The sequence below is a fragment of the Phoca vitulina genome, unplaced genomic scaffold (assembly GCF_004348235.1).
Source record: "Phoca vitulina isolate PV1807 unplaced genomic scaffold, GSC_HSeal_1.0 scaffold19, whole genome shotgun sequence".
In the NCBI taxonomy this organism is placed as follows: Eukaryota; Metazoa; Chordata; class Mammalia; order Carnivora; family Phocidae; genus Phoca; species Phoca vitulina.
Window position 1 is genome coordinate 13,345,674 of NW_022589722.1, and position 27,563 is coordinate 13,373,236.

Below are 27,563 nucleotides of genomic sequence, written 5' to 3' on the forward strand. Positions count from 1 at the left end.
GACAATTTAGAGGATTAAACCTGTGATCAAAATATGGGCTCTTATAGAAGCTAACCAATAATTATCTTTTCTTTGGAACAGTTAGCTCTTGATAATGTTTCATCCCTGACACACCTGTGACTTGTCAGAACACACGAGGGAGTCCACTATTTTATCCACCTAGCTGTCCCCCATCCACACCCTCTAGTCTCCAATCCCTTTCCTGAAATCACATATCCTACTTATATTCCCTTGTAATTACTTCCACTTCCACTAGAATACTTTCTATTCCCTGCCCTTTCCAATGAATATGGAGCCCAGAAGATCAGAATTCATAAGAAGAAATAAGTAAAGCACCAAAGTCTCTGAGGCAAAAGGAACAGTAATCCACCTGAGGTTATATTCTTTCCCAACTATACACCCTAGCTGCTACTCTTCTATTACATACATACTTCAGGCTGCATTGGCTCAAATTTAAATGCCATCACCTTAGGTTCCTGACTTTCTCACTTCATTTTTTTCCTTCCTAAATCATCATTATAACATCTAAGAAAGGAAGGTGGAATCAGTTGCCTTTATAAACATTTAATAACAGACAGAACCAAGGAATTGAGTCAAAATGGAATTTCTGGCTACTGCTACTTTTTTTCAATTTACCAAAATAAACTAAAATAAAATAGAATAGAGAATGCAAAGAAGGATTCATGGAGTAAGATCCCTTAGAGCTGATTAGATTACAAATATGTAGAAAGAAAATCTGCTTTTTTAAATCCATTTAATGACCAAATTCATTTATATTAGATAATTTATGTTGATATAAAAATAAATGTCTTCAGTAATGGATGTCTTTAACTTATATATAAGATAATCTCCTACCTAATTAAAAATGCTGAAAATGTAATGGCTGCAAAATAACACCAGAAACATCTTCATATAACGAGAGAACCAGTGAAGATAAATGTGACATTTAGCATCTAAATCTGGCTTTAGTGAGGTTTATTTCTTGAAGCAAATGAATTAGATCAAATTTTTCTGAAAAGAAAGAAGGGATCTTTGAAGACATTTCCTCCTCCACATAGTTGGACACTGTGTGAAATGTTATCTTGCCTAAATGAACCTGTAAGTTCCATTCTCATAAAGATATTGTACAACCTCAAGAAGATTTTTCTAACCTCTGAGCAGGACTGGAGGAGACAACTATTACATTACGAAAAAAAGAAAAGGAACTTTGAATCAGTTGCACAATTTAGCCTCTTTGGAGTGTCAATATCCTTATCTATAGCACTACAGTATTACATTCCCTTGAAATTAATGAAGGTTAAATGAAACAGTTTATGCGAAAGTGTTCTCTAAACTACAGTGAATATGTGAAGTTAAAATGCCATTTTATTCATGAGGATGGTTATAATGAAAATAAACTAAAATAAATCATATTGAAGAAGGTAGATATTAAGTGAATCATTGCTCATTTAGACCAAAACAGTCTTAAAAAGAGACATTTGTCTTACAAAATTGGCTCCAAGGATTTGTTCATACTATATATCTAAGTAGATGGTGAATGGCATTGATTGGATCCAAAGTCCCCCTCTCTTGGATTTTATGAGGCCCATTCAGAATGAGCCAGGTTGAGAACACCACCAATTCCATGTTCTGAGTCCATCTGTTGGCAAAAATGTAATGCAAACAGCTTTATAAGTGCTATTTTCAATGAAATATCACAGAACAGCTTGTCCCAATGATATTTCTAAAGCTTGCCTGCAAACCGCCTACTGGGAAATCCAACTGAAAGAGAAGAGGGAAGAGAAAGAAACCCATACATGCAAATGACAGAAATTGAAAAAAAGAACAAAAGGTAGAGGGAGACAAGCTAGAGGAAAGTGAGCACTGGAGAAAAATAAGGAGCAATGAGAGGTGCAATATTAAACACAGACAAAATTAGTTGGAAACCATAAGGAATAGAGAATTTAAAGAAAATTATCAAAACAACTTAGGTTGGAAGATAGAGAAGTGATCACAAATAATGTGGCATGTCCAGAGAAATGAAGACAAAAGAATCAGGAAAACCCAGAAAACATGTAATAGCTCAGTAATTGGAGCATAATTATTAAAATGTGAGAGGAAAATGATGTGAAATAGCCATTTTTCTAAGTTTCACTTGTTTTTTTCATGTAATATACAAATTCATTATTCCAAAAATAATACAGATTTCAATGTGTATCATTAACTCCAAGGAAGGAAACATCCTCCTCCAAGTCCCTTCTTTTAATCTAAAAATGTATTTGCATATCATAAAATAGTCCAGGCATTGCATTATAAGTAGTATACATGCAATGATTAAAAAAAATATATATGCTACTGCAGATGATGTCATTCTGGGCACTTACCTGGGGTCGAATAACTTTTACAATATTTTTGAGGGCAGTGTCAGGGGATGGAGGTGAGCAGTCAGGTGTTGGCCCTGTCGAGCTGTTTCTATGGTTACTACTTCCTGGAGCAGTAATTGCTACCTCAGACGCATTATCTGTGAATAAAAATAGAACTGCCATAAACCTAATCACTCAGTTTACCTTTTAAGACTTGAAATTAGTGAACATGAATTGAGTTTTCAACTTAAAACTGGTATCAATTACAAGATCATAATAAGGAATATGCACAGCAGTATATTTTAAAGATAATGTTTATTGAATGTTTTGCTTTCCTTTGGAATGGTAAATATCATACCCTGTAGTATTATTCCAAGAAGGAAGAGTATTATTATACAATTCATAATGATAGATCACCCAACACAGCTATTAAGACTGCCATTATTATACAAATGGCCAAAACTGCAGCTTAACTAAAAAGAATATGATTTTTTATATGAATGGGCTAAGTTTTCCCCATAATCTTTCAAATGGGTATTGATCTTTATTAAAGTGGAAGTTTTGTAACTCCCTGAGTCATAAAACCCAAATTCAAGCCTCCTCAAGGCACTTTTCCCAGAAATCCCTCAAACTATTGAGAGGCATCCCAGTGAATTAACCTGAGGAAAAACTGACATTTGTGCACAATAGTTTTACAATGTAGACTGACACAAAACCATCGCACCCAGATAAACACATCTTCTTATATAGTCAAACTAATTGAATGAAATTTCAAAAATCTCTCCCTTATGTTTAGTATTGAGGGTCAGAGGAGGAATAAAGTGATGACTTTAAAATCAGCAACATGCATATAACTTTCTTCTTAAATTTTTATCAAGACAAAATAAAAAAAAAAGATGCAGTTTAAAAATGTTTAATATCCTTGGAAAAGGATGGAAGAGTTGTAAAAATAACTCTTGCTAGCACATAAAAGTTATATTATTTTAATAACAATTTGGCAATCCTCTACAGCTTTGTATGGAAACCATTGCAAACTAAAATCTAAAAAAAAAAAAATTCCTTGTTTTTAATTAGCTCCCAATAATTTTCTATCCTAGACAGTTGAATTGGTACAAAAGAGACTGAGACTGTGAATTCTTTATAGATCAGCAAATTTCTCTGTTCCACGGCCATTGTCTACAATCCCAAAGTAATAATTTATGAAGACACCTCTTGCTTATAAAAAGTGAGGGGATGAAAACTCTACCCATCATATAAAAACATAATTCAGTTACACTGGGGAATCCAGACATAGGTTCGTGAAACAAAAAAATACAAATGTGACATATTGAATTAAATAGATCATTTATTAAATAAGTCTTAATAAAAGTATCCAGAGCTTACTCTTGACTCAGGTTTAATGGATTAGGTGAGATCTGAATTAGCATCTCAAGAATACCCAGAGTTCTGAAAGATAGTAATGTAGGGGTGGTCTTCTGACTAGAATAGAATTGGTACGAGTAAATATTAAAACAGAGATAAAATATCAGTCATCAAGACAATGAAAAGAAGCACTGATTCTTTCCAATTTGTCTCTCCCTTTCATTCATTCAACCATACATCTAAAAACATTTACTTGGGGACAACTATATGTCAGATATTATGTTATGCTGTAAGGATAAATTAAAAAGAATTAGTCTTGGGCGCCTGGGTGGCTCAGTTGGTTAAGCGACTGCCTTCGGCTCAGGTCATGATCCTGGAGTCCCTGGATCGAGTCCCGCATCGGGCTCCCTGCTCGGCAGGGAGCCTGCTTCTCCCTCTGACCCTCCCCCCCTCTCATGTGCTCTCTCTCTCTCATTCTCTCTGTCTCAAATAAATAAATAAAATCTTTAAAAAAAAAAAAAAAGAATTAGTCTAGGCAGAGGGTAGAGGGTAGGGAAGGATGAGTAGGTGGAGCACAGAGGATTTGTAGGGCAGTAAAACTATTCTGTGTGATACAACAGTGGTGGATACATGTCATTAGACATTTGTCCAAACCACAGAATGTACAGCATCAAGAGTGAGCCCTAGCATCGTGTATGTGGAGACTGGGTGATAATGGTGGGTGAATGGTCGGTTCACTGACTGTAATAAATGTACCACAATGGTGGGTAATGTTGATAGTGGGGGAAGCTGTGCCTGTGTGGGGTCAGGGCACAAGAGAAATCTCTATACCTTCTGCTTGATTTTTCTGGGAACCTAAAGCTGCTTTAAAAAATAAAGTTTAATAAAATTTTTAAAAATCCAAGCCCTTAAGAAGTATACACTCAAATGTGACATCAGACATGTAGATAAAGTATAATGTAATATAATTTGAGATTTGAAAACAGATAAAGGAAGCATGATGAAACAGCAAGAGGAGAAGCAATCATCAGACTGTGGCTAGGAAAGAAGAGGGCCATGAAAGGCTTCTGTTTTCAGGCAAGAAAGCTGGGATGGAGCATAAAACTTAAGGAAGGGCATGGAGGGGAAAAGAGCATAGACAAAGCTGTTATGTTATGTTAGGAAAAAGTTGGAGATAAGTTTAAATAATTACAAGGAGGTTTTATTATTATATAAGTTTATATTTAATTCTATAGGCAATGGGAAATATTGAAGATATTTAAGCAAGAAGTGACATAATAATAATAATAGCTAATGTTTTTTGAACTCCAGTGAAATAACGTTAGAGACTTTGCTCTCACTATTTATTCTCTCTTTTGTAGTTTTCATTGTTGTCTCTCTGTGTTGCATTCTGAATAGTTTTTTATACTCATTTTCCAGTTTATTGGCTCTTTCTTCAGCAGTGTCTAGTCTACTATCAAATCATTTTCATAATTTGACTTATACTTCACATTTCTAAAATTTCTATTTGGTTCTTTTTCAAATATACAATGTCACCATTTGGCATTTTTCAGTTAATGATTTCAAGCTTGCTTTTATTTAGTAGAAAATAGCAAGCACAGTTTTTTTTTTTTTTATCTGTGCCTAATAATTACAATATCTGAAGTCTTCATGGATCTGCTTCTGTGTCTCTGACTCAATCATGGTATTTTGTTCCATTACCTTTCTCTTCAGTTCTGTGCTACTTATTACTCAGCTTTTATTAACACAAGATATACAACATTAAATTTAATTCTTTGTCTTTTAGTAAATGTTAATTCAAAAAAGCATCCAAACTTACATTCTAATACCAGACGCTGAAGTCTGTGGAAAACTTGCCTGCTCAATGTTAGACAATTTATTTAACCTCTCTGGACATCAGTTTTCTTAACTTTAAAAATGAGAATGATTAATAACTATCTAGAAGAAAGTTATTGTTTATGTGTGCAGATAAAATGAGAGAATATATATGAAAAATATCTAGCATGTTATCAGGCACATAATATGGGTTTTATTTTTCCCTATCAAACCAAATATCCTAAGAATTAAAATAAAACACAGAAGAGGAAAGAAAATCCAGAGGGAAAAGCAAAAAAAATAAACAACGCTTTGCAGGTGATACATCTAGAGTAAAGACTGTGTGTACTTGGGTAGAATTTGAGACCAGTATCTTTTAGCTATTAACACCAATTGGTAGAGACAGAATTTAATTCCAGGAATAAGAGATGATTCCTTGAGGAATGATTCACTGCAAGGTAGCCTGTTGACTACATTTGCATCAAAGTCAGAAGGGGTACTTTATGCAGACTGTAAGGCAAAAGCTTTTTGAATGTTTCTTATATGTAATTTAATACATAGTACAAGACAATGGGTAATCAAGTACTAAAATATTTAGAAAATATTATAACTGTCTCCATCTTCTGAATCCATGATCTGTACCATTACACTGATAATTTGATTTTGTACTACCTTGCATTGTTCATTATCTCTTCCAGACTAGGTTATATTTTTGCAGACACTTATATTCCCTTATCCCCTCCATAGCTCTTAGCTCAATGCCTTTAAAAATATTAAATGAAATAAAGTGAATAAAGCAAAACCTGTATGTCAGTGGCAACCATCAAAAAGCCCTTAATGACATGGAGAAAGGTGATCTGGTTTTTGTAATTCCATGGTCTCTTTTGGAGAAAATCCAAATGAGAAGCACATTTTAAATATCCTTTATTATATTATTTATAAAAATACCAATTATCCAGTGGAATTTGCAAAATGACAGCCTGTGTTCAAGACAGTTTTACATGGTCAACATACATTTTACACCTGCAGCTACAAAACAATTGCTGATGAAAAAGGAAATGAGGTGTGTAAAAACTGTTTAGAGAAAATTACTAAATATGCTTGCAATTTCAGATTGAAATGAGACTTATCTTCCATTCAGCTTCTCTTACTACACATTAGATTATGCATTATGATTGTCCATTTCCTCTAAAATAACAAGCTAAGAAAAAAATCTTCTAGCTTACTTGAACTTTTAAAAGAAAAGTATTCTATGAATGCAAAATAATTCATATGCAATGTTACAGAGTAGAATTTTAACATCACTCACTAGTATGTACGGAGCAGCTGAAGTGCACCAGAGACCATGCTATTTGCTATGTAGCTGACAAATAGAACTGAGATTACTTCTGGGGCTGGGGACTCAATAAAAGTGTCATGGCAGAGGTGATGACTAAGCAAGTCTCTGACAGATTAGTAAAATTCATACATGAAGAAGTAAGTGGGAAGGGCATTCCAAGAGTTGGAGGTATGATCAGCAAAAGGTAGAGAGATGGAAAAGAATTAGGCACATTTGTGGAATAAAGAAGAGTTCAGTTTGAATAGGATATTCATGGAGGAAATACCAAGAAATGGAGGGATCACAAACAACAAACCTGAGCTTTGAAATCGACAAACCTAACCTGAAATCCTGACATAAATTTTTTAAAGTAGAACTGACATACAACTTATCAGTTTCAGGTGTACCTTGAAGTGATTCGATATTTCTACATATTCTGAGATGATCCTCACAGTAAGTTTAGTTCTGAACTATCACCATAATTTGTTATCAGTTCATCTATAGACAGACACTTGGGTTGTTTCCATACCTTGGCTATTGTGAATAATGCTATAATGAACATAGGGGTGCATATATTTTCATTTTCTTTGTACAAATATCTTGAAGTGGAATTGCTGGATTGCATGATAGTTCTATTTTTAATTTTTTGAGGAACCTCCCCACTGTTTTCCATAGTGGCTGCACCAAATGACATTCCTACCAGCAGTGCACAAGGTTTCCCTTTACTCCACATCTTTACAACACTTGTTATTTTTTCTTTTTAATAATAGCCAATCTGACTGGTGTGATATGAGTATTCCTACTCCAGCTTTCTGTTTCCATTTGCATGGAAATATCTTTTTCCATGCCTTCACTTCCGTCTGTGTGTGCCTTTAGATCCAAAGTGATTTCTTATAGGCAGCGTATAGATGGGTCTTGTTTGTTTGTTTTTTTTAACCATTCAGCCACACTATGTCTTTTGATTGGAGCATATAGTCCATTTACATTTAAAGTATTTATTGATAGGTATGTACTTATTGCTATTTTGTTAATTGTTTTATGATTGTTTTTATAGTTCTTTTCTGTTCCCTTCTTTTCTTGGTCTCTTTCCTTGTGGTGTGGTGTTTTTCTTTAGTGTTATGTTTGGGTTCCTTTCTCTTTATTTTTGTGTGTGTCTATTGTAGATTTTGGTTTGTAGCTACCATAATGTATGTGCATGTGTGTGTGTATACATAAAATGAAAATAATAAAATCAGGTATATCAGTTGTTACACTAAATATATAAAGAAGTATCCCCCAACAAAAACAGAGATGACGGGTGCCTGGGTGGCTCAGTTGGTTAAGCGACTGCCTTCAGCTCAGGTCATGATCCTGGAGTCCCGGGATCGAGTCCCACATCGGGCTCCCCGCTCAGCGGGGACTCTGCTTCTCCCTCTGACCCTCCCCCCTCTCATGCTCTCTCTCTATCTCATTCTCTCTCTTAAATAAATAAAATCTTTAAAAAAAAAAAAAAAAAAACAGAGATGACTATAATTAAGATGTCAGCTGGGTCTGTGGTTTCATCTAAGGTTTGACTGGGAGGAGTTGGCTTCACTCTCATGGTTGTTGGCAGCATTGGATTTTCATGAACTGTTGGACTGAGGGCCTTAGTATCTCACTGGCTATTGACTAGAAGCTTCCCTCGGTTCTTTGCCATGTGGGTCTCTCCACAGAGGCTCACAATGGGACAGTGGCTTCTATCGGAGTGAGTAAGCCAGAGAGCAAAAGAAAGCTAGCAAGATGGAAGCCAGAGCTTTTTTGTAACCTGATCTTGGAAATGACACCTATTATTTTTGCCATATTCCTTTCACTAGAAGCAAGTCACTAGGTCCAGTCCACACACAAGGGGAAGGGATTACACCAGGGCATAGATACTAGGAGGTGGGATAATTGGGAGTTATCTTAGAGACTTAATATCACAGTTGTGCTGGAAAAAGCTACTCTCAGTCTACTGATGGCAACAGAAATGGATACAGCCATTTTGGAAAGAACATCATTAAGATCAGTGCCTCTTGATAGCACAGACAACTTACCTTGGTTTGCTAGGTTCTTTCTCAGTTTTAAACCTGGAAGTCCTACATCCTGGGAACCCCTTTAGTCCTGGGGCTTGGTTAGTCACCCTACTCTGGAGCCAGGCTGTGGGCTTTAAATCATGACTCCACACTTACTAGCAATGTGAACTTGGGTAAGTTACTTAATTTCTCTGTGCCTCAGTTTCCTTATCTGTAAAAATAAAAATAATAATAGCATATTTGTGGAAACTAAATGAGATAATACATGTAAAGTGCTTAAAGCAATGTATGGCACATAAAAAATGCCCAGTGATATTAAATATATTAAAATATACATATCCTTTCACTAGGGTATGCACACAATTATTGTCCAAACCAGGACACTTTTGACAGTGAAAGGGAGTGCTAGTAACAATTATGCCAGGTCAACAAGCATACAAGGAAATACTCAGGGAAAGTAGGATGTATGATCCTTACATGTGATTCACATTGAAATTTATATCATAGAAATAAAAGCACCTCCATATAAGACAAGTGCACAAAGATGTTTGTTGCTCTTTTGTTAATTGGAAAAATAATGCAAAATGAAGTGAACACTCATCAATAGAGGTGGAATAAATCATGATACCATCAAATATTATGCAACCTTTAAAAGAATGCATAATACCATCAAATATTATGCAACCTTTAAAAGAATGAATTACAATGATACCAACTGACTTGAAGGAAGTCCTTTGAAATACTGTTGAATGAGAAAAATAATACGTAGGAAAAGGCAAATACGCAAGTTTTAACTTCACGATCCTGAACTTTCATGGGCCTGTTCCAAGGTGCTGGGAGGGTCCCTGAAATGTCTTTGTAAATTTTGTAAAAAGTAAAATATTTTAATTGCAGTAAGTTAAGATCTCTTCAAATTTCTTCCAACTCCAATTTCCTTGCTATCATAGTTCTCTTTGGTTTTGGTAGTATTAAAATGGCTGCAGACATTTTTGGAATCTGGCTAAGGAGAGGATGAGTTTTGGATACATTTAGTTTGGGTTTAGTAGGACATATTTGCAAGGTTGAAGTTACTTCCTTGTATAGTCCAGATGTTAAAATGGTTTCTAGAAATTCCCCTACCACCTCTTGTGCCAACTCACCTGGTGTGTGACTATAAGGTTTAGAGCACTACTATCAATATGAGTGATACTGTGATATGAGTGTGACCTAGAAATATTTGTGTGCCAGAAATATTTGATATGTACAGAAGTTAGTACATGGAAAGTTCTTCCAAATCTTATAGCTTAGATATGAAAGAGGGGTTTTATCAAATTTGACAACAATCCTAAAAATTAGTATGGCAGTACCAACAAGAGATTATGAAGCTGAAAGGAAATTTTCTACAAACTAAAAAAAAAAAACACTAATATCTACACTAGCATTATCTAAGAGAAATATAATGTGAGCCACATATGTAATTTTAAATTTGTGAGTAGCCACATTTTTAAAAAATTTTAAAATAGATAAAATTTTAATACCATTTAACTCAATTCATCTGAAATATTATCATTTCAATTACTAATAAAATATTTTACATTCCTTTTTGTGTACTAAGTCTTCATAATCTGAAGTGTAATTTACACTTTCAGCATGTGAATTCAGGCAGTAAACTTTCATTGGAAATATAGATCATGTGTTTCCAAAATTAAAATTTTGTAAAATTACAGTTGGAAAAGTAGATTCAACTGTAAACAAAGTTGTTCTAAACATAAAAGTTTTCAAATAACTGAAAAAAAATTATTTTCCTTTACTGTTTGCATCCACATTGATGAAATTGTTTCATTGCTTTTAGAAGAATTGATTTAATTTTGACATACAATAATTTCAGCTTCAAAATTATGTCTACCTAAGTAAGTTCCCTGACTCAGTATTATTAATAGAAAAGTCAAAGGGTATTGCATAAATTTAAATTATAAGTTTGGATCCTGCTAAAAAATGTTTTAAAATGTTTTGTGGGATATTTAAATTTAATTCTGATTTTAAGCAAATAATTTTCATTGATTCTCTTTTCACTGTTGAGAACAAACTTCTTATCAAATTTACTATGCAGTTGATGAATGTACCTCTTATTATTTTCCACTTTATTGTCTTTAAAAAAATTTTTTAGACAATAAACATCTTTTTCAGTTTGCTCTGCACCCATTGTAAATTGCAATTAGCATCATCATGAAATTTGTCATATACCATATTACAATCTCTCCTTTTTTTCTTTACTGTTTCAGTCATTGTGTGCAAGGTGGTAAAGGAGATGAGGTAACCCTGGTAATTTTAGGAAAATCCCAGCCCTTCCTTGGTCCACCGAAACTTACACATGCTGGCCCTCTAAAGCCATGTAACTGCATGGGGAAGACCTGCAAGTTTCTCCAGTTAATTAACAACAGCAAAAAGGACAGTCTTGCTCACAGACAACTATAATCCCTATGAATGGATACAATGAAAGAAAAAAATAAAGTTGCAAACTAATAGGTATGGCATGATTCTATTTTGGTAAAAAGAAATAAAACCCATATGTATATACATATACATGCTTTTCTTTGCTTGTATGCTAAAGGATATATACTAAGCTGTTAGTATTGTTTAAATGAAGGTGGGTGAAGAAGTAGGCACAATTGGGTTGGGCGAAATGGGGGAAATGATTAGTATTCCCCTTATAAAATTATAAAATCCCTTATAAAATTATGCATTGTATTATAGGTTTTAATTCAGAACTACACACACATATATTTGTCATTTGTAAGCCTCTCAATATAGAAAATTTTTTTCAAATATAGTATGATGTATTATTATTTATTATTAATTCATAATTTATTACATTATAACCTGAGATTGGGACATGATTATCTGATACATTAAGACTGCCTCTGTGATCCAGTAAGTAGTTAGTTTTTCTAAGTGCTTTACGTATATGTGTGAAAAGAATATATGTATTCTCTATTGATGGGTACATAGTTCTAGATATGTCTATTAAATCATGATTGTTAGTTATATTATTCAACATAGTATGTTCTTATACTAAGTTTCTTAATTTTTCTTCATTTTCAAAGTATATTCTTATGTTTCTTTAATTTCATTTTCAGTGAAATATGGTATATTAAAATCTTGCACAAATTGTGGATTTTAGTTTGTCTTTGAACTCCTATCAGTTTTGGCTTTTAATATTTCAAGGCAATGTTGTATGTGAAAAATGTGTGACAAATTTTGTGACTTTATACTTTTTGCTATATTGTGTTTTAGTCTTTGTTTTATAGTATCCCTCTTTACCTCTTTTAATGTTTTCAACTTTCAATTATATTTTGACTGATGCTATTGCTTTAATGCCTTTCTTTAGGTTGGTTTCACTTGATCTTTTGTTTTTTAACCCCATTGTGTCATTTTTATTTACATTTGACTCCTGGAAAAAGAGTATAGCATGATTTTTAAAAATTGCATCCAATATGATCATCTTTGTCTTTTATTAATTATTTTCTATTTTGTAGTTTTGGTTTGCCATACTTACTGTTGGTTTCACTTTTTGTTTTCCAGATTTAAGGACATTTTAATTAATAAAGATTTCTTTATTCTTTTATTTTCCATTATTAGTTTGGAAGAATAAATTGTGCTTCTAATTTTTACTGGTTTCTCTTAAAATTTTTATTAGAAACATTTGTAACAAAAAAAATCAAAAGTCATTAGGTGTCTTTGTCTCTCTAGTTTTTCAGCCCACTTCACTTACTCTCTGATCATAAACTTCTATCTTCCTTGCTTTTATTGTCTGGAAATTTAACACCTCCAGCTCTACATTTTTAGCAATAGGCCTGACCTTTGGCTCCCATTTGAAGTGGGGCTCTTTCAGATTCCATTACCCTGAAGGATGCAGTCTTCCTATGGATCCTGCCCATTTCTGGGCCTAGTCACCAGATGGACTGCCATTTAGGTTCCAATTTCTATTTTGTGTTTCTCATCCAACTGAGGATAGGATATTTTCTTTTTTTTTTTTTTTCAGCACAGCTAGAATTTATAATTTTCTCATTTTATATTTTATCCCTCATCATTGTTTTTGATGCACTGGAGAAGAGGGGAAGGGTCACTTTAAAATAAACCTGACAGACCTTGCTGAGTTGATAGGTCATGTTATACTTTCATAATCAGAAAAATGTAACTGATTTAAAAAATCAAAACAATACAAGTCTATATATACCAAATGTTCATTCACATTTGTATAAAAGCTATGCACAGAAAAAAAAAAAACAGGAAAGAAATAAACCAGAATGTTAGCATTAGTTACCCTGATAGGTAAGATTCAGTAAATTTTTTTTTTTACTTTTTACTTTTACTTATTTTACTTTTTACATATTTGAACAAAATTAACAAAATAATTTATTCAATTTTATAATGAGAACTTATTATAATAAGTTCAATCTAAGTATATAGTGATAAACTTATTTTTCAAAGGATACTAGAAGAAAAAACAAGCATTATATTAGTAGCAATATTAAAAATTATTATTCTGTACTAAAAAATAAGAACACCAATATAACAGGTTTTCCTAAGGGAAACAAAAGATTTAAAATGAGTTCATAGGTTCAGAAAGACTTTTGTGTTGCTATGTTTCAGAATTTAGACAAATCACTCCTTTCCACCTTTGGTTAGAGTAATCAAAGTATGCTTCTGTTGAAATGATGATCCAGGATCCTCATACTTGCCTATGATTTAATGTCTGCTTACTTTTAAATTTTCTAAGGAAAGAAATGCTGTTTCACTGCTTTTGACTTGTTTATAGCACAGTTTTTAGCATTCTATTATTCTCTTTTCATTTCCTCTATTCACAGGAAAGAGACACAGAAGACACTAGATGACTATTCAGTAGTGATTTCAATGATTCTATAAGAAATGAAAGGCATAGAAAAACCTATGTGATTAAATGGCACCTACAGTTCTTTCTCTGGGTTCTTTGCATAAATAGCAGAATAGAATACCCCACAGAGAACAAATGTGGCCAAGTTTGGCAGTAAAATATATAATTCTGGATGCAGTAATGGTCTACTTGAGCCCTATTGACTCAGTAGGCACCTAGAATGCTTTAAGCTTTTATTTTGCAATGTATTGTAGATAAAACCTCCCCTATTACTTTATGTCTAATGTCTTCTTTTTCTTTGTGTCTCATACACCTAAGGGCTGGGAAAATAGTAAGTCCTCAATAAATAGCTGAGGAAAAATGAATGAATCAATGATCTCATTAAAAAAGTTCTAAACAGTAGGATGGAACACTGAAGGAAGAGCTATGAATAATATACTGAGAGTCACAGCGACTTCTCAGTGATGGATTTGCTTTTGAATTATCATCTCTTTCAACAAACTATTCATCTATTTAGACTTAGTTTCCTCAACTGCAATAGAAGATGATGATAAATGTGATGAAATGAGAGATCTAGAAATATTTTGTGCATTAATTCTTGGTGGAGTTTAAATAATGAAAATACTTTTAATTCTTTATTTTTTTGAACTAGTCAAACCTAGGCTATTAATTCCCCAAAATAATACCTAAGAATAAGCTATTTTTGTCCTTTCATTTTTATAAATCACCTCTGAGAGACCAATGAAAAAACATTCTATTGTGAGTTTCTTGAATGTGTGTATTCTAATATAAATGTAAAATGTAATACATTGGTTAAAATCTAGAATAAAATATAATAATGTAAAATTGTTACTTTCTAAATGTATAATGTGACTGTAGTTGGGTGTTAATTTTGCTAATGTACCTTAATTAAGAGTGTAGGAGTACCTAAAGAGAGAACTAGTAGTTTTAGTATAACATTACATTAATAGTACAGCATCTATGGAAAATAATATAAAATGAATTAGTGAGCTTGTCAGTTGATGTATCTGACATGTCTAGACAGTGTAGGGAGAAAAAAAGGTTAAATATGAGACTACAAGCATTACGTAAGATTTCTTTAAGATTATATTTTCAGTATAATGTTATTTCCAACTTAGTGCTGTATGTAGCTACTGCTAAACAGAACGAAATTAATAAGAGTGAGTCCATGAAATAATAATTTAATCATTAGAATGGACTGAAATTATACAACTGTAAATTCCCATGAGCTCTGATTTGCTTCTCTTAGGAGCACTGAGAATAACTCTCGTCAAGTGTTCAACCAGTACACCGAACAAGATAATCTAAATTAAAATATTCTGAAGTATAAGCAAAATGGAGGTTAAAACCTGTATCCTTAATAGATGAAGGCTTATTGCAGGAGAAGTTTCAGTATTTTAGAGATAGTATCTATCCTTAGCCTATTCAACTTTCTTTCTTCAAAGAGGGAGATCACCTACATATTTAACATTAATTAGATAAATGTGAATTGTTTTGACATGATTAACTTTCTAGATGCTAAGTTTTTTAAAATTATTTTCTAATTATAAAAGCAGTATGTGTTTATTGTAGAAAATTTGGACAATACAAAAAAGTATGAAGAAGAAAACAGAAATAACATGTAATCTTAGCATCCAGAGATAGTATATACAATTAATATAATACCTTTCAGGTCTTTTACTTCCCATGCACAAATACATAATAATATTTTCAACTAAATTTGTATCAAATGGTAAATATACATTCATTCATTCAATAGATATTTACTGAGTGGCAAGTATATGCCATTATGAACATTTGAATAATTAGATATTATTTGAAAACATTAATGATTATAGATGAGTCTATTCTTTGAATTTATCATTATTAATTTTTCACTTGTTTTCACTTTTGGTTGTCTCTAATACATCCACTTATTTTAAATTGATTAGAACATCCTCTAGTACTACTTCACAAATGGGCATCATATAGATTTATCACAAAACACTAAACAAGTTTCCAACTCTGCCTATTTTGTTTGAAAGGAAAAATTCAAGATTTATTCTGGCAAATTCAAAAGAATATCAAAATTGCATGATTAAGTAATTAATTAATTCATTAACTGTGGATGTGGTTAAGAATATGGTCTCCAGAGCTGAATCTCCTGTATTCAAATTCCAGAGCTGCCATTTTCTAGAGAATTCTAAACTTTTCTGTGACTTGTTTCCCTTATCTGTAAATGGGAATGATAATACTAGCTAATTCATATATATTTGCTTAAGATTAAACAAATTAAGATGCACAAAGTATTCAGTAACATTAGCTATTATTTTTTTTTCATTAATATTTATTGAGTATCTTTTATGTGGCAGTGATTTTGCTAGAAGCTCTGATTACAATGGTCAACAGATAGGCAAGATTTTGAACTGTATCAGATAAACAACCTAAACAGATATTAAAATAAATAACCTCAAAATAACTATGTGATTGTAATCAAAGTAAGGACTATAGAAGAAAGTAAAATTAGAAGGTGCTAAAGAGAAGAAAACAGAGGCCTCCATATACTTAGTCTGGGGCATGGGTGTGTGTGGGTGCTCACAAAAGGATTTTCCCTGAGGAAGAATACATGTTGTCTACTTGGGGGAAACAGAAGGAAAAGAGACAGTAGGAGCAGACATTGGTTTAGGCACGTGAAGCCCACAGGTAGGAAGAAGCTTGCCCCCATTAAAGAACTAAAAGGAACTAAAGATGGCCAGTGTGGGAAGGTAGAAACTGCTGAAAGATGAGGCTAAAATGGAAAGTTGGAAGGAAGGAAGAAAGGAACGAAGGAAGGAAGGAAGGAAGGAAGGAAGGAAGGAAGGAAGGGAGAGGGAGAGAGAGAAAGAAAAGAAAAAAAAAGAGAAAGGAAGAAAGGAAGGAAGAAAGGTAGAGAGGACATCATTCAGGGCATTTTGAACCTTATTTGGGATTTGGGTCATTTTTCTAAGAACAATGACAAGTCACTAAAAGGTTTTAACCAGAGAAGTGATACAATCAGATTTGTGATTTCTAAGATTATTTTGGCTGCAACATAAACAAAAAATTCAAGGAAGGAAAATAAGACCATTAATATTTTATTATTAAAATAATCTCTAAGAGTTGTTGGTAATAGTAGAGAAACAGGGAGATTGGAGGCTTAATTACAGATAGAGCGTAAGTTATAGAATTAACTTCACCTTAACACCTATGGCTGTTAAAAATCACAAGACCTGGTGACTGATTGAGTATAAGAGTCAATGGAAACAGAGATGGTGAGAATGACACCCAGGTTTCTGCAGTCAGATGAATGATTCACTCACTGAGATATGGAACTCTGCAGGAAGAACAAGTTTGGGGATAAAGATAGGAGTTTAATCTTGACTATGTTAGGGTTAAGGCACCTTTGAGACATACAGGTGGAGATATTCAGGGGGTGGATGGATGGATGGATGGATGGATGGATGGATGGAAAAATGGATGAGGCTGGAGTTGAGAGAAGTGGTATGGATTGGAGGGAAAAATTTGGGAGTCATGTTGATAGTAACAGAAACCATACTGTGGATGGAATGATTTAGGAAGAGAAAAAAAGTAAAAAGAATAGGGAGGACTTTGTCAGAACCTGAGAAACTCCCAACTTTTAAAGCCATACAGAAAAATGTCAGCGGTCAGCATAGAGAGGGAACAGTGTAATAAGATGAAAATTATCCTTAGACAGCAAAAGGAAGAAAGGGTATCAAGATGGAGGTATCACTAACTTGTGGAATGCTGCTGAGAAATGTCCTCTCAATTTTGTGATATTAAGGTCATTGGTACCTTTAGGAAGTACATTTGGAAAGAGCAGTGAGGAAGGGAAACTGGACTAAAGTAGGCAGAGACGTGGAAGGAAAGGGAAAAAATGAACATACTGAGAATGTGAAGGGTTGGATAGAAGCTGAGGAGTTAAAGGGAGTCAGGAGACTTTTTAGTTAGTGCTTATTTGTTGCTTTCATTGATAGCTGTTATTGTTGTTTCTATTTTTCATATGAAAAAGGCTTAAGCAGATTTAAATGTTAATGTGTATGATCCAGTGGAAGGACAATTTAAAAATCAGGGGGAAGAGTGAAGGACTAAAAGGGTCACACTCCTGAGAAGACACAGGAAAGGAGACTTGATAGAAGGAAAACCCCTCCACTTTAACAGGAGGTATAGGCAAGAGAAGGGTGCAGGGGAGTTGCATTTGTAAACTTGGTGGAGGACGTCAACACAGTTCCGTCTGATGGTTCAATTTTCATTATTAATTAGGATATGAGACCATCTGCTGAGAGTGAGACACAAGGTAGGAAAAAGTATCTGAGCTTTGAGGAGAGTACAGTAGAGTGAGAGTGGAATGTGACAAAGTGTGGAGGCCCCACTTGAATTTGGTGAGCATGAATTTATTTTTTATTTTTATGTATGTATGTATGTATGTATTTTTTTCCTGAGAGGGAGAGAGTGGGGGGAGGGAGGGAGGGAGAGGAAGAGAGAGAAAACTAACCAGGCCCCACACCCAGTGTGGAGCCTGATTTGAGGCTTGATCCCATGACCCTGAAATCATCACCTGAGCCAAAATCAGGAGTCCAATACTTTGACTGAGCCACCAAGGCACCCTGGTGAACATGAATATATGAACGTTTACCTCCTTTTTGTACATGTTCTGACATTGTTCTATAGGATACCATAAATGACATCATAGAAAGCCTATACCCCTTCATAAGAATTTATTATATCCATAATTATATCCACTTCATAAGAATTTATTATATTTTTAGATATCTTATTATTCTACAGTTCATGTTATTCATACACAGTACAGGTAAAACTGATTTGATGGAAAAAGTATAATTTTCTTTTTGTTTAGAATGCTGTTTCCCAAATATAGCTAACTTCCACCAATTTGAGCCAACTGAGATGATTACATTTTCAAATTGGTAAGCTGCCCATATGGATGAAGGAAGCAGTCAATTTACCAGGATTTCTCTGCAGGTACTGCTGCCCTAGTTTTCTCTCTTTGCCCCCTCTATAAACCAACACTGGGTCACAAATTTACAATTTACTACTTTAATAAATGGCTAAGACAGCACTGAACACAGAGCAAATGCCAAATAAATAATTGCTGTTTGATAAAAAAGGTTCTTATCAGCAAGGCCAGTATTTGTATGTAAAAGAATGCTTCCAAGGGGCTTAAAAATAGTTTGCTCTCTTAAATGAGTTAAACATACCCACAGAAATCATGTTGACACTACCCACTTGCTTAGCAAAGATAAACATTAGCCCTAGTCCAGTCTGAATTATTTTAATTTCAAAATTTTGGCATTAGAATTAAGGAAGCTCCACTATTTCAAAAAATATTTTGGTATAAGTAAGTTACAGACTCACCCTCACGCTACTACCTATTTCAGGATGTTGGGGGAGGTGTCGTGGGTTGTGGAGGATTATTCACCAGAGGACATTCTCATTTCAGGTTGACCACAGTCCAGTAAGCATGTTAGCAAATTGAATAGAGGTGAGCAAGACCCACACTATCTTGGCATGAAAATACTGTGTTCTTTTTATCAGAGATCATCTATTCTCTTCTACCAGGGGTTGGAAACAGTCTTCAATGGTGTTGTTATAAATTGCTCATTAATCAAAACGGATTTATTGAGCATCCATAGGGTGCAAAGCCTGCACTAAGTGATTCAAAATAACAGGTTGCCTAGTTACCATAAAATGGAAAAATTCCCCTGTGAAGGTTAAAATTAAATGAAAGACAGATAAGAAAATGTTATCTTTGATTGCATCTGACGATTTCATAGGGCTTTTTTTGTCATTACAGCCATTTTCTCTTAAAGGTAATAGTCATTCATTCATTCACTCACTTAATTATTCGGTCATTTATGCAATTGAATTCCCACTACGACTATGTAAGATCTTTTGCTTGATGCAGTAAGGGAAACAAACATGAGTCAATATTGACTGCATGAGCATGAGTCTTAGTGAATTTACCAAGCAAGTACTGGACTTCTGCTGATCTTTATTTAAAGAGCATTCTTTATTCCATATGAAATCTGTAGTCATTGAGGGATTAGTAAAATGCTCCTTACAAAGAGTATCACTTATTTTCTGGTTGAACTGTAAAATCTTGTTGAATATAGGTTTACTAATAAGTTGCTTTCATATTTAAATTAAACCAGTGAATATGATAGAATTTTTTTTCAGGATGAGATCTACTTTGTACTGGCTTAACTAGTTAATAAATAGGAAAGACCACAGACAGGGAACTAATATGCATACTTAACTGTGATTTTATGTGAAAATGCATATTCTATATCCATGAATGACACTGCCAGTCACAACCAAGACCCTCAAGTGCTTAGCCTCTGAAATGAGCAAGACAGGCAAGGTCTGCCCTCAGGGGCCCAGGATCCTCATTCACCCCTCCCTTCTATGATCGAATTTGTAGACTCAGTTACGGTCCCTGCAATCACTCCTTAGGGCTGTTGTAACAAAGCAATACTACCTGGGTGTCCTATACAACAGAAATGTATTGTCTCACAGTCTGGAGGCTAGAAGTCTGAAATTAAGGTTGGTTTCTTCTGTGGGCCATGAGGGAAGGATCTATTCTGGGTCTTTCTGGCTTGTGGATGGCCATCATCTTCCTGTGTCTCTTCACATCATCTTCCCTCTTTGCATATCTCTCTCTATGTCTAAATTTCCCCCTTCTTATAAGGACACCAGTCACACTGGATTAGGGCCCACCTAATGACTTCATTTTAACTTGATTACCTCTATAGACTCTATCTCCAAATTCTCCAAGTAAGGTCACATTCTGATGTACTAGTGATTAAAAGTCCAAAAAAAAAGGGGGGTGGAGCACAATTCAACACATAACAATCCCTGTAAAGACCTAGTCATCCCTCTATTGCCTCTCTCTCAATCTCTCCAGGAAAGCTTCAGAATGCAATTCCTGTGTGTGTAGAAATCCTCATTTTGTCTGTAAACCTAAGTGATGTTTATCCAGCACAGTTAACCGAAAACTATAAAATGCATTCTCTAAAATATAACTATTTAGTTTCCTTGTCTACTTATTTCCTAAATGGCAGAATTTTCAAAGGGAGAAGGGATACCTCCACTCCTTTATACCTCTCCTCTTTGTTCCCCCTTCCTCTCTTTGCTGGCATTGCCTTTGTACTGGCCACCATCTTTTTTTTTTTTTTTTTTTTTTTTTTTTTTTTTTCCCCCCCCCTTTTTTTTTTTGTTTTTTTTTTTTTTTGGCCCCCCTCTTTTTTTTTTTTTTTTTTTTTTTTTTTTGCTGAGACTGAACACTGATCTCCTGATTAATTGTCCTGTCTCAAGCCTCATCTCTGTCCAATCTATTCTTCATATTGCTTCCAGAGAGACTGTTCTAAAACAAAAACCTATCACATCATGTCCCTGCTTAAAGTCTATCAATGATTCATTTCTGTTGTCAGGTGAAATCCAAACTTCTGCATGTCACCTCTTGTTCTTTTATGCATTTTTCCTTAGTAGCATTCTATGCTTTAACCATGCTAAGTTGGTCATAGTCTCTGAATGCTCTATGTTCTTCCATGCCTCTGGATCCCTACACACACCTCTCATTCATCCACACACCATACACCTCCCGTTCATGCATCTAATTCTCCTTCTTTGAGGCTCAGATCAGGCAGCACCCCCTCCAGTAAGCTTTTACTCAATCCTTCCCTTTCTACCCTCCTGGAACACCTTATGCTCACCTCTCTCATTGCACTTACTACCCTTAATTTTAACACATTCTAAGTTTCTAAATATCAGGACTTACACTGTTTCTACACATTGCTACACATTTAGCACAATGCCTAAAACACCGTAAGTACCCAATAAGTTTTTATTGAGTGGATGAGGAACTGTAGGGTAGCTACCCACCCAGTTCGATCTGAGGGCCTCTAAAAGACTCATGTACATCAAGAGATGTCTCCACATCTGAAATTCCTATGTTTAGTCAGTAAAGGACTTGGTAACATAGGGAAAACATCAGTAGCCTCAACAGAGGGCAGTAACTTCCTTGAGTTCATCAGCTTAGTTAGTTGGCCCTGAGAGGAAAAGGCAAAGCTAGGCAGGAGTCACAAGGGATCAGGCATAGCAGAGTGAGACCTGGAAGTAATTGGATCCATGCAAAATCTATGGGTTAATAGAATCAACAAAGGAAAATGACACAGACCTCATCCTCAACCAGACAGAAGACAAACAGTGATGCTGATATTCTCTTCCACCTGCTAGGTTGATTATGGAGGAGAATTCTGTGAGGTTCACTTGATAAAGTGCCATCTAGAATTAGAACAGAAACTGCTCTGACTTGTATTCATCCCTATTCATATCATTAAAAAGAAAAATTCTTCCACTTATGTTCTGGACTCCCTCACCCCTAGAATTCACAATCATGGTCAAAGTGCAGACTATCAATCATCATGAATTAAGCCTAGGTCAACGGAGCAAACTGGCTTCTTTTATATGGAATCCAGATGATTGAACACAATCAGGGAAAATCATATATCCATGCAAATTAACTCTTATCCCACTTGAAAAAGAATAACAGCAATAAACAATTCAGGTATTATGGGAGTTTGTATTTTCCAAGAAAGGCTACAAGAATATCTTCTTACAACATGACTTTAGTAACCTTTCCTATAAAGGGGAGAAGTGATTAAAGCCCCTTTACTTAAATATTGGTAGGCTCTTGACTACCACAGAAGTGATGTTGCCTTCTGAGTTAAGTTATAAAAAGCAATACAGCTTCTGCCTCACTTCTCCTAGGATGTTTGCTCTTGGAACACCATCACTTACCATGAGGAAGTCTAAGTAGGCCATGCCAGCCATATGAGTAAGAATCGATATTGAGAATGGATCTTTCAGCCCCCCTTGAAGCTGTTCCAGCTGATATCACTTGAGACAGAAAGAAGCTGTCCCTACAGAGCTGTCCCCAAATTACAGATTTATAAACAAAATAAATGACTATTTTTTTTAACACACTAAGTATTGAGGTAGTTTGTTATGCATCCATCAATGACCAGAATAGATTCTGATATTTGGAAATGGGGTGTTGCCATAACAAAAATCTAAAACATGTGGCATGAACTTTGTGACTGGGCAACAGACAGAAGCTGGAAGGGTCTCCAAGTGAGTGACTGCAGAAGCCATAAGGGCCAAAGAGAGGACTCTTGGAAGCCCACAGAACTATGAGAAAGCTGTTGGTAAAGGCTTAAAGGAGAGCAAATGTAATCAGAAGCTAAAAGCAAAGCATCATTTGTGTTGTAGTAATGGAGAGTTTGGCAACATTGACATCTGCAGTAACACGGAAAATAGAAATGAACCAAATGAACTCTATGATCTAAGGATGTTTCCAGGAAGAATATTTAAAGAGCAACCCAGCTTCATCTGGCTGCCTGTGATAACATGCAAAAGCCAAGAGAGAACTGAAGAATGATCTACCAAATAAATACAAAGGAGCCAGGAATTTCTGGGTACAAAAACAAAACTGGCTTATTATTTGCAGGTGTTCCAATTGGCAAACAATTTTGAAATTAAGAAGGCCAATGACCAAATCTGGGTGGGATACAACATCATTTGTTAAGGCCTAAGAAATCTCTCGGGTGGTGCTGTATAGAATCTTTAAGCCAGACAAAAGACCCTCTAAGCATTTTTAAGGGCCTGACTCACAGATGCTCCCTGTTCAACAATAGGGTTTCTAAGAATCTCAAAGACATTATCTCAGAGAAGTCTCATAAGGAGCCCAAAGCAGAGAAGGAGTTTATCTGCAGATAAGCTTTTGTCTAATGAAGTGGAATATAAACTGGAACACAACAAGTCCACAAAGTTTTTTTTGTTTTTGGTTTTGTTTTAAAGATTTTATTTATTTATTTTGACAGAGAGAGACAGTGAGAGAGGGAACACAAGCAGGGGGAGTGGGAGAGGGAAAAGCAGGCTTCCCGCTGAGCAGAAAGCCCGACGTGGGGCTCGACTCCAGGACCCTGGAATCATGACCTGAGCTGAAGGCAGACACCCAACACTGAGCCACCCAGGTGCCCCAAGTCCACAAAGTTTTAAAAGAAATTATATCAGCCCGAACTGGAAGGAACAGCAATATAAAATGAAAAGAGCCCTTTTGATCCCTAATCTTTAACAGACTAAAAGCAAGGAAGAAAGATACTCAGCTATAAACACAGGATGCTTTTTATGGAAAATAATGATTCAGACAGAGGAACCAAGTGCCACAGAGAACAATTCCTATGCCATAAGACTGAGTCTTAATCAAGGAACTGTGCCTGGTTAGATTCAGAATTGCCACAGACTAGGGATCACCGTGTGCCTTGTTTTCCCTGTGTTTAGATGAGCGTGTCAGTTGTGGTTCTCCTATGTCTGATTCACCATTATATGTTGGGTGTGTAGGAGAGGAGACTGATAACTTGTCTAGTTCATAGGTCATCACTGCCAAGAGCAAAAGCAGTCAAGATCCTGCACCAACAGAATTACACCAGGGAGATTCATGCCCACCTGAACCTAGACTTGGAGCTCATGCTGTAATAGGCTGATGATGGGAAGTCCTGAAGGTATAAACAAGTATAATTTGCATAGGCAAAGAATATAAATTATTGTGCCCAAAGGACAGTTGGTGGAAAACTGTATTTTCTAAAACTGACAACAAAGGTATCTCCCATCATATATCTTCTTATTACAAAGTAACTTTGACATTCCTTCCATTAGGAAGGGGGGTTCATGTTCTCTCCCCTTGAATCTGAGTAGATATGGAACTGTAGTAGAAGTGATGGTCTGTGACTTTGAAGCCTAGATAATAAAAATGGTACAGCTTCCACCTGGTCCTTTTCAGATGCTTGCTCTCAGAATCTAGCCAGTATGTCATGAGGAAACCCAAGCAGTCCATGGAGAGGAAAAATGGTCCCCAGCCCATAAACCCAGCCAATCTGTAAGCTCTCACCAACTTGCCAGCCATGTAGTGGGCCATCTTGAAAATGGGTCCTTTCTCCCTTAGTTGAGCAGCCTCAGCTCATACCACATGGCACAGACAGGCTACCCCTGTCAAATGAACTCTGCCAAACTTGTAGATTTGTGAACAAACTAAATGACTGATGTTCCTCTAAGACAGTAAGTTTCGGGGTGGCTTGTTAAATAACAATAGATAATGGACACAGACATCATCTCCTTCATGAAGTCTTTCCCAAACTCCCAGGTGAAGTTAAATGATCCTTTTTTCTATTCCCAAAGCACTTTGTATAACACTGCCTTAACACTTATTATACTCTTGAAATTAACTATTCACTTGTCCATCTCCATGTGAGTGCAAGAACAAGCCTATTCCTTTTGGAAAATTAGCTCTTCAAATATATTACTTTTGCCTCATTCTCTCTCTCCTCTCTTTCTGAAGCTTTAAATAGACAAGTTAGAATTTCTCTGTGTATCCTCCAAGTCTCTTAGCTTTGCTTTCATATTTTTCATCTCTCTCTGTGCCACATTCTGTAAAACTTCTTCTGCCCTAATTTCCAGCTCACTAAATCTCTCTTCAGCTGAATATAATCTGCTGTTATACTTATCCACTGAGTTTTAAATTTGAGGTAGTTTTTCTCCGGGTGTAAGTGTGTGTTTGTAATAGTATGGTCATTTTTTAGTCTGCATCTGACAATTCCAATATTTGAAGTCTTTTCATGTGTGGATCTCTTCTTTCTTGTTTCTGTGATTCTGGTTTCAGGGTTTCTTTCCTTATAGACTTAATTATGGTACACTGCTAATTTTAATCAGAAAAGTATTTATAGAAATTATTTGGGACCTGGAAAAAGAGAATATTCCTCTCTAGAGGGATTACATTTGCTTCCGCTTGAAGTCTGAGGGTATTTAAACTAAACTCATGGGTTGACATTTTTTGTACCATTTAGGTGATAGAAATTTGAGGACCGATTTGTGGTAATAACACCTCAAGAATTTCCCTCCTTGTTCTTCTCATGACAAATCACCTTTCCTTGGGGTGAGGGTTAGGGGGCAGAATTATTTCTGATTACTGTAAAGTGTAGCCCCTGGAGTTCCAGCTCTATGGAGGAAGAATTTCCTATTAAAGTCTCCATGCTGGACAGACACAGAGATTTTTTTCTGTACATAAACCTTGAGGTTTATGAGGCCTTAAGCACCAGAGTTCAACAGCAAGTTCAGAAAATTCCCTCAGGACAAAAGTGGCTTTAGAAATCCACTGGTTTCCCACCCTCACCAATGTTTTAGCCTGATTATACCTACTAACCTACTGACCCCCAAAAGTTTCCTAATTTAAATGTTATTCAATTTATATAACTTTCTTGTCACCTTTTTAATATTTTTCAGGTTTCCTTTTCTGTATTTTTAGCCAGAATATTTATTTATTTTCAGCAGGAGAAGCCTAATCAGCCTTGTTACCCTGGTGCATGTCTTTTTTATCCCTGTATCCTCAGCATACAGGACACTGCTTGGCACATGAAGGAACACCATTCGTTTTTGATTGTTTAATAAATAAATCCGTGTCTTCTTTGACTCTTTCATTCCTGCCTTCACCAACCCCAATACACCCCTACTCTCTATGCCCTAATTAAAGTTCCTTTACATTTTCATTCATGTGTGCCTTCCATTTTCCCATACTAGCTGAGCTTTCCCCCGACTTCCGCAGTATTTCCTGGTTACTTCTCCTATGGAAGAGTTTTCATTCTTATCATAGTTTGGGATCAGCACTGTCTTCACTCTCCGTGACTGCTTCTGATCACCCACTATTCTGCCTTTATCCAAAATCTGCTGCTTTTCCAAAGATTATGCTATTCTAACATTCTTTTTCTGGTTTTATTGCTACCATATGCGGACTTCCAGTCATACCTCCACATTTCTTGAGAATTTCACTATGTGGTTCACAATTTCAACTATACTTCATCCCCCAATATATTTCAGTATAACGGAGAATTTAAGAGTACAGAGCAGACAACCCAAGTGCAAGTCTACCCCTTATTAACATAGAACTGTGGGAAGTTACCTAATATTTCAGTGTCACGGTTTTTTCATCTGTCAAATGGTAATAATGATATTATTACCTTAACAGTATCTGGCACTTAGTAAATGCTCAATAAATTTTAACTGTTTTATTATGCTCTTACCTCATCCAAAAAATTTTCCTTCCGCATGCTTATGATTCATACAACAGCCTAACCTCAATGCTGCTCAAAAACCTATTTGTCCACTTCTATAAAATTTCTCAGCTTATTATCTAAAATGGCATTTCTGAATTTTACTTTAACCCTTCTCAAGATCTGCCCCTTCTTTTCATCCATTGACTTTCTATCTTAACCCAGAAATTTAATCCATTTGGAAATACATATTTCAGAATTTCTCTATATTCATAACCATGCTCTATCTTCTCCTCTTTCTGGGGGAAACAATGTCTGTGTTTTCTTAGGCTAGCTCAGTCTTCTCTACCCATTTTATTCTTTCTTCTTATTTTTTATCTTTAATCTCTTGGTCTCCACCAGCAAATTCCTCTAACCTCTAAACTTGGCCAAGGCTTACTTAACCTAAAATAAACTAGCTAATTCTCCCTTGAACCTCTTTCTTCTCATGTTACTATCATAACTCTTCTAATCTTCTTGAATGGGTAATCTGTACTCTCCACTCCCATTTTCTAGTGTCTCACTATTAACTTCCAGAAATCTGGTTTTATCTCATCGCTACTAAAACTTACTTTTCAAAATTAAGCAGCAATTAGATTGTCAAACCTAAAATGCCTTTCTTTAGAG

General features: G+C 35.2%; 1 protein-coding gene across 13 annotated transcripts in view; it reads right to left on the bottom strand.

Moving 5' to 3' along the window:
* Nucleotides 1–27,563, bottom strand: part of ANKS1B (ankyrin repeat and sterile alpha motif domain containing 1B) — a 1,095,895-nt gene that overhangs the window by 681,312 nt on the left and 387,020 nt on the right. For all 13 annotated transcript variants that reach the window (XM_032416344.1, XM_032416343.1, XM_032416340.1 and 10 more), the window contains exon 11: nucleotides 2,364–2,500. In XM_032416344.1, the coding sequence (XP_032272235.1) occupies nucleotides 2,364–2,500 (137 nt within the window). The remainder of the gene's footprint in view (nucleotides 1–2,363; nucleotides 2,501–27,563) is intronic.